The sequence below is a fragment of the Gymnoscopelus braueri genome (assembly GCF_963280865.1).
Source record: "Gymnoscopelus braueri genome assembly, chromosome: 13".
Lineage (NCBI taxonomy): Eukaryota > Metazoa > Chordata > Actinopteri > Myctophiformes > Myctophidae > Gymnoscopelus > Gymnoscopelus braueri.
This window is the reverse complement of record NC_137615.1, coordinates 25,787,453-25,808,650: the sequence shown is the minus strand read 5'-3', so window position 1 is coordinate 25,808,650 and position 21,198 is coordinate 25,787,453. Positions and strand designations below refer to the sequence as shown.

Sequence of the window (21,198 nt, the reverse complement as noted above, 5' to 3'; positions counted from 1 at the left end):
ATTTAAGTTCCTGCTTACTTTTAGTAACCTGCAGAAGACCAGATATCTGATCCAGCATTCATCTTCTTTTATTAAACATGATTGAACAAACAAACAGGAGGACGTAGCATTTCTGTCACCGGCTTTCAATTTAATTGAACTATCGAGGACCAATGTCCTTGACTTGAGCAGGACTTATCCAGTTAAAGTGGTTTAAGAGATATCTCTCTGCAAACAATAGAAATTAAGGGATATAGTGGATGCCAATTAAAAGTATAAAAACTAATATGAAGTTGCATTGTCCATTGTCCTCACGTTTTTGAAGTGAGTGAAAGTTACAGGAAATATTCTTTACAGTAAGTACTCTTCTCACCAGGAAACCGGTGACATTTAATGAACAAGCCGAAGTAAATATTAAATACACACTTAAACTGTTGCCTACTTTATTTTTATTTAAAGCGGCACTATGTAAAAAAAATTATGAATAAATTGTAATTTTGTCCAATATGTATTTTAGAGTTTGTTAATATAATATAACTTATACAATTGGGGTGGTTGTATTTTGTCTCCCTGCTCTTCTATTGAGACATTTAGATTGTGTCAAAGGTCATGTCTCACCTAGACACATGATCTGACCTGATGGTCAAGATTCAATTTATCCCCTGAGCAAGCAGGGCAGGCAGGCTCTAATTAGCTCAATGGTGAAAATGTCAGCACTTGTGCAGGAAACTGGGTTCAAATCCGGGGTAGAAGAGGAAAGTTACATAGTGGAGCTTTAATAATTTAAGCCCTATTCACAATTTTTCAAAAAATAGCCAATCTACAAGATCTGGTATTTTTGAAACCTTTTACAAATCGGGAGTTCGGGACACATCGGCTGCATAATTGCCAATACCGATGTCGTCAAAAAAGCAAGTAATGGCCGATATATTGTCCAAACCGATATCGGCCTGGCTCTAGTCAGGTACAGTATTTGGCATCCAACGTCCTCCATCATGACAGCCATTCTGTTAGATGTTTAAGGTGTATGATGATCTGTCCTGGCTGTGCTCTGGTGTCCAGTTCTGCTTGACTGGAGAGCTTGCTATGGACTCTTCACCTGCAAAAGAGATGGACCCCTGGTTTAACCCATTTAGACCTGAGGCCGATTCTACAAATGCGTTCTAAATCAGTAGTACTCACACTTTCAAGATCTTTCAAAAATGTTCAAAAATAGCAGATGTACAAGCTCGCAGCACGGCACGAAGTGACGCGCTGTGAGCTTATAACTAATGGGTTAAAATTGTTAGTGTGAGAGAAGCCAGCCTCGCACTGATAGTACTGCTGTAGCCCAGAGCTACATGAAGGACCACCATCAACTGTCTTTTGACTGAAACAGTAAAAACTGCATCCTTGGAACTTCACATTTCATTGACAACATTCTCTGATGAATATCCATCTTAGATCAAAATGTTGTCAGAAATGGGCATATAAATTGAGTATCAAGGCTTTGCCCTTTTCTACTGTGATTTATTCAAATCCAACATCTTACCTTTAGTGATGTATATTCCAGTCAAGTAGTATCACACTAGTTCCTATTAATCACCACTGTGTCCACTTCACTAACGTTACTCCATCTCTCTCTATCCCTCCAACCCTAGTTGATCGTATCGTGGGTCTGGACCAGGTGGCAGGCATGAACGAGACAGCATTCGGTGCGTCCTACAAGACTAAAAAGGGCATGTTCCGTACCGTGGGCCAGTTGTACAAGGAGCAGCTGTCCAAGCTCATGGCCACACTGAGAAACACCAACCCCAACTTCGTCCGCTGCATCATACCCAACCATGAGAAGAGGGTGAGTGTCATCTTGGTACTCAGACCAGTCATGTGTCAGTTACACCATACATTTTATGGTGTTTTGTTAAAATTTGCACAATGAAAACCTTACAAAGGTAACATTGTTAAAAGGCACAGAAATTATGTGAAAGTAAATCCATATAGGGCTTATACAAGGTTCTCACCCAAAATAATAAACAAGTAGTAAGTGAAACATAGTAATCAAACATAAGACACAACAAACAACAAGTACCAAGGTGTCTATTTTCAACGCATACAGAACTGACCGACCCGACTTAGATAACCATATGGAGTGTTATTACTGGGGGGGTTTTTTCCTCCTTTTTTTCTTCTCCCTTTTTTTTATTATTATTAATGGAATCTTTAGAAGATAAGGAGTCAGATGTAATTTTTTTTGTCCAACTAGTCTCAAGTCAGCTATTAATCTAACTTTTATTATACTTTCTTTTCAAAGCTTACAGCCTAAATCTATCACTTACAAATCTTCACAGGTCAAGGAAAGTCCCACCTAATTCCAAATGAAAGAACGGTATTATGATACCATCCAAAAAAACAAGAGACTGAAGTCAAAAGAGAGAATAAAAATCACATTCGAGACAACAAAATCAAACAATAACAGAAGAGACAATTGATGGGGTCTGTGGGCTTCCTCAGTGATGCCTAAACAAAGTATGCTGGGCGCGGGGGTTGACTACGGGCGCTTGTTTCCGCAGTGACCACAAATAAGTGTTAGTAACACTGGTATGCTAAAGAAGAGGACAGGCACACTGCAGGGCTTGTCATGGACACCCCCCAGAGTCACGAATGCAAGTGTCAGCTATTCCAGAGAAAAATGGAAATCGGAAACACTGGGTTGACCAATTGATCTGAACTTACACAAGGGCATTGACCATTGGGATATGCAGGGAGTGAGGAAGTCAATTTTGAACTTTTCCCAAATTTAAGCTTGGTATTAGCTTTTTTCCTTAGGCTATGGGATCTGTAATCACGGTCCCATAGCTCTGCCGGATGGTGGGTGGAAATTCAGGTGTGGACTAGTACATTGTTTCTCAAATGGGTGTACTTTGGGGTACTTTGGGGTGCTCCTAGAGGTACTCAGAAAGCTTCTTCTTTCTTTTTTTACCAATTGCCAATGAGCCTGCAAGCTTGTTGCATAATGTTTTGACCCGCCACTGGACTAGTACTAATTATGACTAAAGTCTTACTGACTAAACTTTCTTCTCCTAAGAGCTTTGTTATTTGTTTATCCCCCCCCCCCTCTTCCTCTGTCTCCCCCAGGCAGGTAAATTGGACCCCCACCTGGTTCTGGACCAGCTGAGGTGTAATGGAGTTCTGGAGGGCATCCGTATCTGTAGACAAGGCTTCCCCAACCGCATTGTCTTCCAGGAGTTCAGACAGAGGTACTGTCACAGGCCCTTGCAAACATGTATTGTACCTTTAATCACATAAAGCCTTGACATCCCTATATACATGAAAAAAGCTAAGTATATAGAGCTTAGGGGTGGTTAAAACATGCATTTGAATAAGGAAATGAACACATTTTCATAAAATGATCATGTTTCAACCAAGACCATGTTTTCAGAAAAGTCTTCAGAAACATGATGGCATAAATGGATGGATGATTTAGGGCACTTTGTTGCTGGCCTTGTCTATGTTTTTGTCTATGTAGTGATGTCTTCGGTTCTATTCCATTCTATTTTATTCTATTCTATAGCATTCTATATTCTATTCTGTTCTGTACTATAAGGTATTTTGGAGAAGAATGGAAGTCTGCACACTGTTCTGTAGCTCCCAGTAGAAAAAGTTTTTATTTAAATTTAATGGACAACGTTTTGACCTGTGTGGGTCTTCATCAGACTTCTACTGGGAGCTACAGAACAGTGTGCGGACTTCCCTTCTTCTCCATTGTATGTATTTTTGTTCAGCACCTGTGGAATTTCTGTTGAGATGTGCGTGCTTCCCTTTTGGACTATTTCTATATGGTATTTTCCCATCTCCCACTGAGCTGAAAGTATCACTCTGTTCCACTCTTACTGGACATGTCATGTCGTACTTTGATGATGGATGAAAGATAGATGATGTTAGATCTCCACAGAACTCCACCTGTCACTGAGTGAATAGACAGACCTGTTTGGAGAGGTCTCTCTCTCTCTCTCTCTCTCTCTCTCTCTCTCTCTCTCTCTCTCTCTCTCTCTCTCTCTCTCTCTCTCTCTCTCTCTCTCTCTCACCCTCTCTCTCTCTCTCTCTCTCTCTCAACTTGGATTTCTCTCTCTCTCAACTTGGAGGTACAGTGAAATGCTTACACTGTGGTTTTTAGCCATCAAACTCTATCTCTCTCTGTTCTTCGGGCAGGTATGAAATCCTCACTCCCAATGCCATTCCCAAGGGTTTCATGGACGGCAAGCAGGCCTGTGAGAGAATGGTAAAGATCTGGATCTCTTGTAATTACAAAAGACAAGTAATATTGTGCTTTGATTACCACTGTAAGACGTAACAAGGACCTAGATAAGTTTATGTTAGTATTCAGGAATATCATATGTCGACCATTCTGAAATCAATAGGATTTTACCAATAAGGCTGTGTTAACATCCATCCCTCCCCATCCATCAATCCACCCTTTGTAGATCCGCGCTCTGGAGCTGGACCTCAACTTGTTCCGTATCGGCCAGAGTAAGATCTTCTTCAGGGCCGGTGTTCTGGCCCACCTGGAGGAGGAGCGAGACCTGAAGATCACTGACATCATCATCTACTTCCAGTCCGTCTGCCGGGGGTACCTGGCACGCAAGTGAGTCCACAAACATCTGGTAGTGGTTGGTATTGTTTTGTTTTGTTTAGTTTAGTTTTTGGACAATTTACATGGGTCGCCTGGTGCGGCATGAGATTTTTAATCACGGTCTTGTTTCCTTTTGAAATATTGATCTGATATTGAATGAACTGTTATTCGGTTGTGGCGAGGTAATGAACTTTGGAATTGTCACGCACAGCCACGCGATCTTTCAGAACTCTCAGACTCACATTGTGAATCTGGTGCTGTAAATCTTCAAATCTGCACTCCTGAACTTTTGTTTAATGAATAAAACAAAAATGTTTATGTATTATTTGAGTATGTCAATACAATATAGTCTCCCTGCACCTCTATTGAGAAAATTAGACCCGGTGTTTGGATAGGTACACTGTTGACAAGGTATTGCCTGAAGCTTAAAACGCAATATCTCCCCTGACCAAACGGGCTCAGTGAGTCTCCCACGTGGGAGACCTGGGTTCGAATCCCGGGACATACATTTTACAGATTGCATCTTTAACTTAAAGCTGCAATCTAGAAGATTCTGAATGGCTTTAAGATAGCAAAAGGGTTAGAGTTAACACACACTTTCCTGCTCCTGTCTGGCTGCAGAGCCTTCGTTAAGAAGCAGCAGCAGCTCAGCGCCCTGAAGGTTATGCAGAGGAACTGTGCTGCTTACCTGAAGCTACGCCACTGGCAGTGGTGGAGACTCTTCACTAAGGTGTGTGTGTGTGTGTGTGTGTGTGTGTGTGTGTGTGTGTGTGTGTGTGTGTGTGTGTGTGTGTGTGTGTGTGTGTGTGTGTGTGTGTGTGTGTGTGTGTGTGTGTGTGTGTGTGTGTGTGTGTGTGTGTGTGTGTGTGTGTGTGTGTGTGTGTGTGTGTGTGTGTGTGCATATTATTGTCGCTGTCAGGTAGAAACTTTGTATATTCAAAACCATCACTTTTCAGGAAATGGAAAAAAGGCCCTGGGTTCCAATGTAGTTATTATTTAGTCAAAAGCTCTTGTTAATACTTTTCATTTGTTAAATATTGCCTAGACTAGAGGGTCGACCGGCGGTGGGTTGACGTTGGACGTTGGACGCCACAAACGTAACATGCAGACTTGCAAGGCGCGCAGGTTGCTCCGATCCGCACCAAACTTGCCATAAACACTGGTCAGGGATCTGCCATCAGAATAGCCACACCAGGGGTCACGTGTGCCCCCCAGCCCCCACCCCCCCAGGGGCCCCTGGGTGCCACAGGTGCACCGTTGCTCGGATCCGCATCAAACTTGGCACAAACACTGTTCAGGGGTCTTCCATGACAATAGTCACACCAGGGGCCACGCCAGGGGCTCCCGAGGGCCACAGGCACACCGTTAATCCAATCTGCACCAAACTTGGCACAAACGCTGTTCAGGGGTCTGCCATGACAATAGTCACACCACAAAAAAAAACGCACACATACCGTATGGGGCACTGCAGCAGTGTTACAGCAGTGTCTGATTTCAAATGGCCATAACTCGGTGACCATTGCTCGATCAGCGCAATTTAGGACTGGATTTGAAGGCTGCATAGCTGCCTGAAAATCTAGTTTTTAAAATTCACAGACAGACTTAACCACTTTCAACCTGTCCCCATTTTGGGCATGTCATTACAGGCGAAAATGTTCAAAAACGTTCAAAATGAGTTTTAAATAATTGCAAAAAAAGCAGATTTACTAGCTAAATGTGACGCGTTGTAAGCTTGTAGATCGGCTATATTTGCCACTTTTACATACAAGAATGTATAGGGCATTCATTTATTAAACAAAATGGAAAAAGATAAAAAATATGGATATTCAAGGTTTCTGCGCAACAGCGACGATATGCATATATGTGTACGTATGTGTGCATATATGCACAATTGTATATAAACCTGTATTTGTGTGTGAGTATACAATGAACGTACATGTACTTGTACAGTATGTCAACTGGCACGTTACTTTACATTAGTTTCTTTGTTTATTTCCAGGACAGTGCACATTAATGAACATTTCAATCAATACATGATTTCATGTAAATATGACAGATTTAGCTAGAAGCTCATTTCTATCCGTAGTCCCACATACAAATACACCACAGTGATAACATGAAGATAAAATAATAATAATAATAACAATTATTACTATTATTATAATCATAATAATAATAATAATAATAAAGTTCCTCTTTGTGTGTTATCCTAGGTCAAGCCCCTGCTGCAGGTCACCCGGCAGGAGGAGGAGATGCAGGCCAAAGACGAGGAGCTGGTCAAGGTCAAGGAGAAGCAAAGCAAGGTGGAGGGAGAGATGGTGGAGATGGAGAAGAAACAAAAGCAGGTCAGTCCCAACCACACCCAACCTCATTATAGGTCACTTTATCCAGGCCACATGATAGGTCACTTTGTCCAGGCAAATATTTAGCTGCGTTACTGGGTGCTTGAGTTGATTGAGTTTAATTCCCTTGTCGATGTCCAATGGGGGGGGGGGGGTAGCCATGTTCCATATATATTTTTAGTAGTTCATTGATCAGACGCCAGTGGAGTTATTGAACTGCAACCCAAATGGAACAAGGGAGCTGTAACACACGCATGCATGCACTCCCGCACGCTCTCACACACACACACACACACACACACACACACACACACACACACACACACACACACACGCACACGCACACGCGCACACACACACACACACACACACACACACACACACACACACACACACACACACACACTGGGACTGTTGTATTGTGACTTGACGCCTGCTCCTCTAGCTGGTGGAGGAGAAGAACATCCTGGCGGAGCAACTCCAGGCAGAGACGGAGCTGTTTGCCGAGGCCGAGGAGATGAGGGCCCGTCTGGCCGCCAAGAAGCAGGAGCTGGAGGAGATTCTCCATGACCTGGAGTCCAGGGTGGAGGAGGAGGAAGAGAGGAACCAGGGCCTGCAGAACGAGAAGAAGAAGATGCAGTCACATATTCAGGTGCTGTGATGGAGCCGTGAGAGGGATGGTGGACGGAGTGGCGTGCTGGAAGTAGTCATGCAGTATATAGTATCTGGCAAGACGTTACATGGACCTAAATAACAGTAAAATGCATATTACAACTTCAAATATTTAAGTACCCTGTTAGCAAAACAATCTTTAATTTACTGGCGTGCTTTTTTTATTTATTTAGATATGCTGCTAATTCACATTTTAGGATGTTTAATGAAATACTTAGGTATACTTAAAGGTGCTGTAAGGGTTACATTTTTGTTCAAATAAGTGTTTAATAGCTTTATATTCTGATAGTTATCATAACTTCTTTTTTTTTTAGATTTGTTTTGGGGCTTTTATGCCTTTAACACATTCCATGCCAGAGTTTAATCTCATAATGTACTCACCAGTGCCAGCGTTTTATTGTTGTTTTTTAGTTTTTTTCATGTCGCCACAGACCTCGCTAAATAAGTTAAAAGTGCGCGTTCATTTGGTTCTAAACACACAGCGGATCCGTGAGCAACGGCCAGCGAAAACAGTTTCCAAATCCGTGCCGCCATCTTGAAGCTACAGCTGATCAACAATTCGTTCCTACAATATTCAATTTCATTGCTATGCTGACGATACACAGCTTTATCTACCAATAACCCCGGACAACAAAGACAGTCTTCCCACCCTACATAACTGCATTACCGACATAAGAAAATGGATGTCTAACAACTTCCTTCAGCTGAACGAGAACAAATCTGAGGTTCTGGTGTTCGGCTCCCCCCTCGCCAGAGCCCAGATTGAAAACAACCTCGGCCCATTAGTTCCAAACCTCAAAGCCACAGTTAGAAACCTGGGTGTCACCTTTGACCCAGACCTCAACTTCCAACAGCACGTTAAAAAGGTCGTTCAATCGTCATTCTATCACCTTAGAAATATAGCAAAAATTAAATCATTCCTGTCCATTGCCGACTTAGAAAAAGTTGTTCATGCCTTCATCTTCTCGCGGTTAGACTACTGTAATTCTCTCTACACCTGCCTCTCCAAAAAATCGATCCACAGCCTTCAGCTGGTTCAAAATGCTGCGGCCCGTCTCTTAACTGGTACAAAAAAATTTGATCATATCACACCCATTCTAGCATCCCTCCATTGGCTCCCAGTTGAATTTAGAATTAATTACAAAATTTTACTCACTACTCATAAAGCCAGGCTAGGTCTAGCCCCAGTCTATATCTTGGACCTACTCACCCCATATGTGCCTACACGTAGTCTGAGATCTTCTAACCAAGCACTCCTGGCCATTCCAAAGGGTCTGTTAAATGCAAAAGGTCGCATGGCCTTCGCTTTCAGAGCCCCTACCCTCTGGAATGCCCTGCCCCTAGAGATCAGGCTCACAGAGTCTGTCCCCCGGTTTAAATCCCTCCTTAAAACCCACTTCTATAGATTAGCTTTTAATGCCCAGCCCTAGTCAAGTTCATGTGCATCTCTGCTTTGTTTTCTGCATTGTTTTTAACCTTTACATTGTTTTTGTTTTGTGTACTTTTGCTTTTGCTGTTTTCTTTGTAAAGCACTTTGTAACCCAGTTTTGAGAGGTGCTATATAAATAAAGTTTTATTATTATTATTATTATCAACGGTAAACAGTGATCAGCGAGGAGAAAAACAACAACCAGAGAAAATCGAGTTTTAAACAGGATCCCAGACAGGAAGCGGATAAGATCGAAAAAACCGGAACCCGAATAATTCCGTTTCCGACCGGAAACCGGAAACGGAAATGGATCAAAAAAATTCGGAAAGTGCACCTGGGGCACTTAACATGGGAATCGGCGGTTCGCGTAGATCTACGCGACTGGCACGCTGCGGCTTTAAATAGGTTCGCGTAGATCTACGCGACTGGCATGCAATGTGTTAATGGTAGGACAGTAGACTGACAGGAAATGGGGAGAGAGATGGGGAGTGACACGCAGCAAAGGTTGTCGGGATTGAGATTCGAACCCAAGACACGCTGTCAGGCTGGCATTTTGCAGCCTAGGGTGCCTGGACCGCCACGCCGCAGCCCAGGCCAATAGTAATCAATACTATAGAGTGTTTGTTCAATGACAGGGGTCTCCCGTCTCCATTTCTTTAGTAAACAGAAAATACATTTTCAGGTTGGAATAGCAATTTCATCCTTTCAGGATAGCAACTCTTAACTAATATAACTCTTACATAATATAAACAATACAAACAAGTGAAATTGGAAGTGATGAAACAAAGAAATGAGCAGACAAAATTGGAACTGGAACACTATCAAATTGAAGCTGATGGGATCTCTCTACTGATTTCGATGGAATCGGAATCCCACCAACCAACCACCAACACTCTTTTTGTTTTAACTCATAAATATTACTTGCAGCACCTTCAACTCAAACCAGTAAAGATACGTACTTGAAATAGTAGTATTTGTTTGTGTTTGTAGGACTTAGAGGAACAGCTGGATGAAGAGGAGGCTGCCAGGCAGAAGCTGCAGTTGGAGAAGGTGACCGCCGAGGCCAAGATGAAGAAGTATGAAGAGGACATTCTGCTCCTGGAGGACCAGAACTCCAAGTTCCAGAAAGTGAGACAGATGGACACTTCGGTCTACTTACATCAGTTTCAATATTATTCTGATAGTCACAGATTAAATGCTAAAATGTATTGTAAAATAACATGAGCCTTCTGTGTTTTGAAATCAGAGAGCACCCATTATTATTATTGTTATAAGGAGCTCTGTAGATGAAGTCCCTTTATTATCCCCCAAACATTGGGTTGTGATCCATTTTAGGTCATGGACACATTTTTATATGGGCCATGAGTAAACAGATTATGTTTTCGCCCCTGTCCGCCCATGTTTGTGTGTCTGTGTGAACAGCTAATCACTGTTGGACAGATTGGCGTGACTCCCATTAGGCCAAGGACGAAACTCTATCCCTACATTTTCAAATCGGCCTCATGGAGGCACTATAACAGGCCGTTTCACATTTTGACATACAGTATAAATCTTGAACCCTAGGTCGAACAATCAAGGTTTTTTTTACCCTGGATTCCTTGGATCATGACGCAACTCCACATATTGGCCACGCCCATTTCCACCTGACAAGATTTTCTGCAATTTTGCAGAACACAGTTTTTGCTACTGCTCCTACATATTTTGTGCAAATCGCAAATTGGTCCTGAGGAGACATAAAATGTATCTTTTGGGCCTTGAGCTGAAAAAGGAAAGCCTTGATATACTGTATAACTAGTGAATATCAGTTTCTATGTACATGCATTACACTTTTTGAAAGAGTCAGTGTATACCATTTTGCCTTTCTTCCCCCTTCAGGAGAAGAAGCTGCTGGACGACCGCGTCAATGAGATGACCTCCACGTTGGCTGAGGAAGAGGAGAAGGCCAAGAACCTGGGCAAGGTGAAGAACAAGCAGGAGATGATGATGGTTGACCTGGAAGGTGAGCGAGTCGTCTAAAGCCGCCCAGCGAACTTAAAAACAGTGGCCACAGGGGGTCCTTGAGAAGAGTTAAGGGGGGGTCCCCAGTTAACTAAGCCAAGGAGTAGTTTAATTTCACTTTCTAAACCTTCTAGGGCTAGGCTAAATCATATATAATACTAGAAAGGAGGTCCCAGGGACAAACCTTTATTAAATGTGGGTCTGTGTACCTGATTGAGTACACAGATGTGTATATGGACTTAAAATGTTTGGCCTAGAGTACAATGGAGAAATAAATAGTTAAGTACAATAAAGTTCATATAAAGAGGTGTAGTAAGTTTGGTAGAGCTTACAAAGAAATACCAGGTGTGATTACTAAGTTAGAGTAGAGTAAAATACTGATTCAACGCTTAGGACAGGAGACATTATTTTCTTCTTGTTCCCATCCAGAGCGACTGAAAAAAGAAGAGAAGACCCGCCAGGAGCTGGAGAAGGCAAAGCGGAAGCTAGATGGAGAGACATCGGACTTCCAGGACCAGATAGCCGAGCTACAGGCCCAGATAGAAGAGCTGAAAATCCAACTAGCTAAGAAGGAAGAGGAGCTACAGGCACTACAAGCTAGGTACTGTTGGACCTCCTGAGAACAAATCAGAGAGGAGAGTCAAACTTGACTCCACTTCATCCCCTAGCTATCATTCTTTCTTCTATCTGGTTATGTTATTTATAATGCTTTCACTAATGCACTGTATTATAATCGTTTTCCAGACTTTAAACCCACTAAATTAAATAGAATAGAATAAAATAGATTATTTGCCTACATATTTATATCACACTTTATGTTTATCCTCTCAAACTCCTGAAACAACTAAATGTTTTGATTAAAAGGTTAAAGCACTAGTTCTGTTAGCCAAATTTCAGCCAATCAGGGGAGAGTACCCATGTATTTGTTTATTAGAGAGCTGGAGATATGGGGAAACCCCTGTTACAAGTTAGCACCCATAGCAAATACTATACTATCAATTTATAGAGCTATTTAACACTAGTGTTGAAATAAATGTTTCACTTACCCTACCTTTAAAAATAAATAATTAAGAAAGGCAGTCAGATACACATTTCACAATATAAACAGTGAAGTCACAGCCGGCCGAGCCGGGGCTTTCTATCTAGTTTGAATAAGGCTTTGCAAAACCTCCTGATATGAACATGCTCACCACACTGATACCCCAATTGTCCAAAACGATGACATCAGTCCACTGGATTAGCCAGTGACTTCTTAAATGATTGAGATGGTATATAGTCAATGAGGATGTTTTAGTAGAGATTCTGCCTCAGAGTGACTCAGTGGTGTGAGCTAAGAGCCACATAGCTGTACATAGTCATCATCAGGCCCCACATGCTGGAAGGTACCGTATTCACACCTGGCGTGTTATATGACACATTTAACTAGACTTTATGACTGCACTCCAGGCAGAGTCGCTGCTGTAATATAGAAACTCCCTGTGAGCATTTACCATTATTATGATCCTGAGTCATGACATAGCAGGCTGACCAGACCACCATGGCAGAATTTATTTATCCAGGGGATCTCACTGCTTTGGAATGTGTGCGTGTCTGTGTGTGTGTGTGTGTGTGTGTGTGTGTGTGTGTGTGTGTGTGTGTGTGTGTGTGTGTGTGTGTGTGTGTGTGTGTGTGTGTGTGTGTGTGTGTGTGTGTGTGTGTGTGTGTGTGTGCACACGTTGTGGTCAACATTATAGAGATAAGATAAGTGACCTTCAAAAAACAACAGCTGTCCATCAATGTCAGCTCAGCTTATCCAAAGTAAATGGTAGCAGCCTCTGGTCCCCAATGTTTGTAGAATGACTGTGAAAATATGCCTCTACTGCCATCCTGTGGAGTATTTATGGATAGCAGATCATGTCATCAAGTAGGCATGACAATTGCAAGGTGAATCCACAAAAGGACTGTGTGGCTATTGCAGCTGGTAAACCGGGCAAATAAAATAAAAATAAACTGTGTAATTCTCAACCCACCCACAAAGGGTGAAATGAACCCCTAACTGCACTGCCAAGCAAATAGTGCTGTGGTATAATTTGCATATATTAAAATAAGGTAATAAAATAGGTAATATCCATACATTAGGCACAAAACTCACCTCTTTCTATGCAAATAAGCCTCATCGAAAATAAAAAATCATATTCACAAATTCTAGCGCCAATAGCCATATGCAGTTGAGTGGCTATTAGTTGCAGAGAGTTGGTGGTCACTGAAGCGCATTTTAACCCATTAAGACTGGGGACGCATCTGTGTCACTTTTAGATTTCTTTAGGCTATTCAAAAATAGCAGATATACAAGCTCATAGCGCCGAGTGCCGCGCTACGAGCTTGTAGATCTGCTATTTTTGAAAAATCATGTTTTTTTTTTTTTTTTGTTTTTTTTCCAAAAACTGTTAGGATTTCGATTTTTTTTAAAGAATCACCTCAGGTCTTAATGGGTTAAGGGGTGACACGCCCAGACTTTCTCCAGTGATCTTGGCAGTAGTGATTGTAGCCAGGCAAAGGCATCATCATGCCAGGCATGCATGTGAGTGGATATTTTGACCCTCTAGTACAGGGGTGTCAAACTCCTTTTAGGTTGTGTGACAGATTCATTAAAATGTGATTCTGTGTGTGGGGCTGTGGGCCAGATTACTTTGTGTCTGTGTGTGCATGGCATGCTCCCAATGCTGAAAGGTACGCATGCTGTCAATATAGTATTTGGTCACAACACGCAAAACAGAATGGGAAACATTCTTAGAATACTGATTTCAGGTCTAGGACTAAACAGGAATGTGTAGACTATATTGTATTTGCGTTTCATATTTTGTCACGTGTGTACAAGAGCCTTTAGCTTGCAGTGTCCAATCATCTAACAGCCTTTCACCATGCCTATGTTTCTGTGTATTCTAATCATTAGCGCAATATCTTATGTGAATCTGACCTTAAGATGAGACAGACAGCAGGTGAAAGTGTTAAACAATTAATTTTGTGAGCAGCGGTCACAATCCATTCTTTGTGATTATATATTTTTTGCCCCACTAGTGGTAGGGTGCACTTTGGTCCCAAAGTATCACATAAACCGCCGTCTTGATTGCCATGGACTTGCTGTGCACCTTCATGCATCCCGCTGGATGAACCCCACTGATGTTGGTGACCCCACAGTCTTTCCTCTAGTGCCACCCACAGGCCTAAATTTCCACTTTCACCCGATGAGATATCATATCTCAATATCTAATGGGTGGATTAATTGCCACGAGACACTTAGGTCAGAAACACATTTCTTGAAGATTACAGGCTGGATTTCCATGGGATTTGCTGTGCACCTACCTCCTCTCCAGAGAATGAAAACTACTGATGTCTAACAGGACTTTTAGATTCTTGTTTTTAGTATAGTTCATATTGACACTTACTGTAATAAATATATCAACTTTAGGTAAAGAATGAGTGTCAAGATAAGCAGCCACCTCAAATGGTACAATAACACATTAAATGTATAAATGAGGAAAAAACTATGTAACCACGCATCTACTATCACAATGTTGCATTATGTATGCATCCATCTCTCACTATGTTCTATGCTCTTCTGTGTTAATGTCTGTGTACTGTGTCTGTCATTTGTGTCCTGTTACATGTTATCATCAGGGGTGAGGATGAGGTGAGCCAGAAGAACAACGCTCTGAAACAGGTGAGGGAGCTGCAGGCCCAGCTGTCGGAGCTGCAGGAGGACCTGGAGTCGGAGAAACAGGCCCGGAACAAAGCAGAGAAACTCAAGAGGGACCTGAGTGAGGAGTTGGAAGCTCTGAAGACGGAGTTGGAGGACACCCTGGATACCACTGCCGCTCAACAGGAGCTCAGGTACTCACAGTTCTGTTTCTCTTCACTTGCTTGTTTATCTTTATAGCATACAATAAATAAAGCCATTCAGCAAGCACTGGAGTAAATGAAAATAAGTGCAACAGCAAAACAAGCTTAAATCTGTTTAGCGCTAGCATCACAGGCAGCTAATAATAACTGCAAGACTTGAAATAGGAACTTTAAATGAGGAACATTCCTTTGTTCAAGTCCGTTGAATGTTCTTGTATTCTCTGTCGCTCTCAGGACCAAGCGTGAGCAAGAGGTGGCTGAGCTGAAGAAGGCCATTGAGGAGGAGACCAAGAACCATGAGGCACAGATTCAGGAGATGAGACAGAGGCATGGTACCGCCCTGGAAGAAGTGTCTGAACAGCTGGAGCAGGCCAAGAGGGTATGACTATGGCACTTTTAAGTCACCTACTGTACCTTATGCTGCCAGTGTTTCTTTAAGAAAGGTCTACTAACGGTGTCCAAATGACGCACACACACACCCCAAAAAACGTCTTCATGCGTGCTCTAAACTTTGAGCCAATTTAAATGTTCAGCCTTGATATCTACGTGTCCATAACTTGACCCCAAGTTACGTAGTGGAATATGTGTGAATACAGTAGAAAACAGCTTAGGTTCACATCTCTTATGACCCCTCGTAGATTTAAAGTATTACACACATGGAACAAGATGGTTGGGCATATCTCATTGGTCAGGACTAGCTCTTAATGGCACACCATCATGCTTTTGATGTCAATTTCAGTTAACTGTTGATGGTTATCGTAATCCACAGAAAAACAACAATATTCATGATATAATCCATATTAACAGAGGATATTCCCTTTTCTGTCTGTTTCTCTGTGTTACAATTATATAATACCTATATGACGCATTTGGCAAGCATTGGTCTGGCATGCTCGTACAGTGTATGGTCGAGTTCACTATTTTGCCATTGCCACAGGAAACAAGACCAGTGCCATGACCACTGAAGGTAACGGATAAAAAACAGGACGTAATGGTTGTAGTTTTCGCATTCACAGACTTTACACCAGTGTCATCACTGGAGAAAGTTTTCAGCATAACTTTGTTTCAGAGACACACGGAAGACTGCTCAGTTTTATGACTGCTAATGCAGCATTAACTCGATAACAAATACATAGATACAGTATAATATGAAATGTCCCTTTAAAAATGTCTCCTGTCCATAACAGCAGTTACAGCTCACTTACTGAACACTTACGGCACCCTACAATAGCTGTCATAGGCAGTGATTTCTATTACATGTTAGCTAATATTATTTATTTTACTTGTCTTTACTTCACAACTTGACTTCTCAAATTGATTCGAGCTGGAATTCTCCTGGGATCTGGTGGGAATGTTATGGAGATGTCCTAGTGGTTAGACTCATCATAAAATCATAAAATATGTAGGGGTGCAATCGTTAATAGAACTAATCCTTAGATTAGTTTTTGTCAAAAAATACATTTTGACTAAATAGCAGATCTGCATTTTAAAAAGCACCTTAAGATTATTCGATTAATCAAATAAGTAATCGATAGAATAATCCTCATGGATATATTCGATAGTTGCAGCCCTTAAAAAATATGTGCCATGTGATGCTGTGTCCAGTTCAAGGCTAACCTGGAGAAGACTAAGCAGAGCCAGGACAGTGCCAACAAGGAGATGGCCGTGGAGGTAAAGGGCCTGCAGCAGGCCAAGACTGAGTCTGAGCACAAGAGGAAGAAACTGGAGTCACAGCTGCAAGAGGTCATGGCCCGAGTCACAGAGGGAGAGAGATGCAAGGGAGAGATGGCTGACCGCTCACACAAACTACAGGTGGGTGATTGGGTGCTACGGGGCCTGCATAGACGCATTTAACCTCTTCAACCTTAGTGACCCTTTTCTGGGGCGTACTTTAAGCGAAAATATCAGATCTACACGTTCACATTGTGTTGCACTGCGACGCATTGTCAGCCTGTAGATCTGCTATTTTCATCAAAGATATTTAGTGTAGCCCATGGGAATACAGTCAACTAAGTATAGGGTTTAAGTGATTTACGCATTCAAAACACAATTTACGTGGTACACAGGCACACAAATATTAAATGGTTAAATCTGTGTGCTCTTGTCTTTATTTGCATTTGTTGTGAAGCTTTTGCATACTTCAAGTTCACATTTAACTTTCTTGCCTGGACTTGGTTCTTCAGAGGACATTCCTGGTGTTTAGCTGTTATTTTGATGTCTCTGCAGACTGAGTTTGACAATGTGTCTGCCATGCTGGAGGACGCTGAGAGGAAGGGCATCAAGATGACCAAGGATGTTACTGGGCTGGAGAGTCAGCTGCAGGACACTCAGGTGAGATACACAGCAACTACATAGCATGTCTAAAATGTCTTATACATTAATGGTAAGTTATACTTAGTTGCACACCGCAAATAGATCTACAAGCAGATCTACTACCAGATTTGTGGTGTGCGACATGGCACACAACCAAGTATGAATCAGGCGTTAGGCTTTACACGTACTAACAGAGCTGATTTTGTTAGTTATTACAGTACATTATATTGTTTGAGCACGATGACTTACTCTACTGTATGTGTTTGTACGCGTGTGTGTGTATGCATGGATATTTTTTGAGCACCTGCCTTACTCTACTGTGTGTGTGTGTGTGTGTGTGTGTGTAGGAGCTGCTCCAGGAGGAGACTCGTCAGAAGCTGAACCTGAGCAGCCGCATACGCCAGCTGGAAGAGGAGAAGAACGCTCTGCAAGAGCAGCAGGAGGAAGACGAGGAGGCGCGCAAGAACCTGGAGAAACAGCTGCTGACGCTACAGGCACAGGTAGGAGGAGAGACTCCTCTCTCCAACACTCACAGGGACATGTTCACATGAGCAAATATTGCTTAGCTTAGAATGAATTCACATTGGATGGCACACATATATGGCAGGCTGCAATATGTGCTATTTACAACTGAATGCTGTTCCATATTATAAAACGAAAATAGTTTGGACCATTGGATGAATGTATGAAGCAATTTAAAGAGCGCTCTGTTTGGGGTCAGATCACGTGTGATATATATATCTCTTTTTTACCATTTTGTACTTTATGAACTTAATTTGACTGTTTAACAATAAATTATTAATAATCATAATTTGCAGCAAACGATTTATCATTATGCATCTAGATCACCATGTGCATATATTGTATTTATGAATGAATGAATAATTTTATTTTCATGTCTGGCTGCCTCAACACAGCCCATCCCTTACGGGATTATTCAGACACATTTTGAAGAACACACTGTTTCAAGTGCCAACATGCTGACACCAAAATAATAAACAAAATAAATAAATAAATACCACATACTGTACTCTATACTTTTTTTTCAGCAATATATTTATTGAGTTTTTCTTTTTCCAAACAAACTTACATTACAACATTACATTATTGATCATGTATTCTAACTTGTCTTTAGCTATGTGAGACCAAGAAGAAGCTGGACGATGACGTGGGCTCCGTGGAGGGCCTGGAGGAGGTGAAGAGGAAACTGCAGAAGGACATGGAGTTGACCAGCCAACGTCTGGAGGAGAAGACCATCGCCTTCGAGAAGATGGAGAAGACAAAGACCCGCCTGCAGCAGGAGCTGGACGATCTGACCGTGGACCTGGACCACCAGAGACAGATCGTCTCCAACCTGGAGAAGAAGCAGAAGAAGTTTGACCAGGTTGGACTACAGTTGTAGCAGACAAATTGAACTAGATAGCCAGGTATGAGTGGTCCGAGCTTAGTCACTTGCGAGGAGAAGATTGATTATTTGTCAGTGGGCCTTTATGTTTCAAAATGTGTTACAAACTTTTATTATGTACATTGTGAAATCATCATTGTGAGTCTTGCCCATGCAAAAAGAAAAAAACTGTGTTAGCAAGAATGCAAATATCATGATTTAGATCCACAGCCATACCATGCATTGGAATCCTTATTTAGCTGGCCGCCTTTTTCTTTAGTTCCCTGTCCTGTCTTCAGTCCCCTGAATCCGCAAGCCTCATCACATCCTCGCAAAAATAACCATTATCATTTTTGATCCCGTCCCTGTCTAGATGCTGGCTGAGGAGAAGAGCATCTCGGCCCGCTATGCTGAGGAGCGTGACCGTGCGGAGGCAGAGGCCAGGGAGAAGGAGACCAAGGCTCTGTCTATGACCAGAGCCCTGGACGAGGCCCTGGAGGCAAAGGAGGAGCTGGAGAGAGTCAACAAGCAGCTCCGCGCCGAGATGGAGGACCTGATGAGTTCCAAGGACGACGTGGGCAAGAACGTGAGTGACCCTGATGGATGCTAAACCTATTTAGGATGAGAGAACACATCCAAAACAATCCATCTAGTTTCAAAACACCATAGAACAGAGCTTTACTGCAAATGTGGAGGAATGCTAGCTGGGGTTGGTTAAGGCCAATGGTAAGTCCGAGCTGGCTGGAAGTGGAGAATGCACTCTTTCTATTCCTCCATCATGCTCTCTGTATCCATTCTCTTTTTTTCCATCTCTGTATTCCTTTTGTCTTTATATGATCTTTCTCTCTATATATTCCTCATCAGGTCCATGAGCTGGAGAAGTCCAAGCGCACACTGGACCAGCAGTTGGAGGAGATGCGAACCCAACTGGAGGAGCTGGAGGACGAGCTGCAGGCCACGGAGGACGCCAAGCTGCGTCTGGAGGTCAACATGCAGGCCATGAAGGCCCAGTATGAGAGAGACCTGCAGGGACGAGACGACCAGAACGATGAGAAAAAGAGAGCACTGGTCAAGCAGGTGAGGACACATCAAAACATCAAAGACTTACCATCAATTATAAATCAATCAATCTCTCTGTCAGTCAGTCAGTCAGTCAAGGCTAATTAAGGGCGGCAGTGGCTCTGCCGCCCTTAATTAGGGCGGTAGAGCGGCAGGATGGGAACTGCGAGGTTCCTAGTTCGATCCCGGGCTCCCCCAGAGTTAGTATAGAAGTGTCATTGGGCAAGACACTGAACCCTTAATTGTCTCCAATGAGTCGATCGGCGTTAGCATGCCACCATTGGTGTGGGAAAAGTGAGGACGCTGGCGTCGGCTGTTCGCTGCTTCACCCCCCCCCCTGTGTGAATGAATGAACCATTGTTAAGCGCTTTGAGCACTTGGAAAATCACTATAAAAATCCAATTCATTATTATCATTATTATTATTAAGTCATAGTCAGTCAAGGCTAATTCTAAATTAATATGCATAATCAAACTATTATGGGGGATTAATTATCCTCCGCATAATGCATTATTTTTCAATTATCACACAGCTCATCTTGGATAATCCCTTCCATAAAATGCCTCTTTTTCCCATAAATGATTTTATTTCAATGCTTCACCAATGTTTGATGTCCTATATAAGAGTCTAAGACGTCTAAATGTGCATAATGAATTGACTTGTAATGTATTGACTCAATGATGGGATGAAAAGCAGTTTTCTGTTTTCAAACTGGTGCTTTATTCTGAAAGTTATTCTAGCTACTGTACTGTATGCTTTAAATGCAAAACATACATACAATATTTCAATCCTTTTAAGCTTTTAAGCCTGTCCTTGTTCCTTCCACAAGGTGCGAGAGATGGAGGCTGAGTTGGAGGATGAGAGGAAGCAGAGAGCTCTGGCTGTAGCTGCTAAGAAGAAACTAGAGTTGGACTTGAAGGATATTGAGGGACACATAGAAGGAGCTAACAAGGCCAGAGATGAAGCTATTAAACAGCTGCGCAAGCTGCAGGTACAACACTCACTGATAGTAACACAGTACGTTATGTGTGTAATACTGTACATGTGGACATAGAGGCAACCAAATATATATAACAGAATCTCTTCTCCCTCAGGCCCAGATGAAGGACTACCAGAGGGAGTTGGAGGATGCACGGGCCTCCAGGGATGAGATCTTCTCCCAGTCCAAGGAAAATGAGAAGAAACTCAAGAGCCTGGAGGCTGAGATCCTACAGCTGCATGAGGTACAGGGCAGTAAGATAGTCCTGTTCAGACCCGGGCAAAGACTGGCTGTCGGATGCCATGATGTCAAAAGACAAAAGCAAACTCAGTGTTGGGGCTGTGTAACACAAGGCGCAGGTTAACTTTACAAAATTGGAACAAACCCCCCCATCTAATAGTCCTAACTAACTACCTACCTTAGTCCTAACAGTCGGCACCTGGGCATGAGGAATGCTCCCCTCCAGCCACTTATTGTGACCCCCAAGATCTGCCGCTATACAAACACTCCACTAAGGGTAAATCAATTAAAGAAACAAACAACCGGTACCCTAAC

The 21,198-nt window shown here is 42.4% G+C and overlaps 1 protein-coding gene across 1 annotated transcript in view; it reads left to right on the top strand.

The window, feature by feature from the left end:
• The window catches only part of LOC308099241 (myosin-10), a 100,605-nt gene that overhangs the window by 72,915 nt on the left and 6,492 nt on the right, over nt 1-21,198 (top strand). Inside the window, exons 17-36 of the mRNA XM_080447920.1 lie at nt 1,620-1,813; nt 3,094-3,215; nt 4,168-4,237; nt 4,440-4,600; nt 5,210-5,318; nt 6,802-6,933; nt 7,376-7,582; nt 10,022-10,159; nt 10,907-11,030; nt 11,459-11,630; nt 14,687-14,899; nt 15,143-15,287; nt 16,514-16,720; nt 17,135-17,239; nt 17,569-17,721; nt 18,357-18,605; nt 18,979-19,191; nt 19,470-19,682; nt 20,494-20,655; nt 20,759-20,887. Coding sequence (XP_080304046.1) covers nt 1,620-1,813; nt 3,094-3,215; nt 4,168-4,237; nt 4,440-4,600; nt 5,210-5,318; nt 6,802-6,933; nt 7,376-7,582; nt 10,022-10,159; nt 10,907-11,030; nt 11,459-11,630; nt 14,687-14,899; nt 15,143-15,287; nt 16,514-16,720; nt 17,135-17,239; nt 17,569-17,721; nt 18,357-18,605; nt 18,979-19,191; nt 19,470-19,682; nt 20,494-20,655; nt 20,759-20,887 — 3,218 coding nt within the window. The remainder of the gene's footprint in view (nt 1-1,619; nt 1,814-3,093; nt 3,216-4,167; nt 4,238-4,439; nt 4,601-5,209; nt 5,319-6,801; nt 6,934-7,375; nt 7,583-10,021; nt 10,160-10,906; nt 11,031-11,458; nt 11,631-14,686; nt 14,900-15,142; nt 15,288-16,513; nt 16,721-17,134; nt 17,240-17,568; nt 17,722-18,356; nt 18,606-18,978; nt 19,192-19,469; nt 19,683-20,493; nt 20,656-20,758; nt 20,888-21,198) is intronic.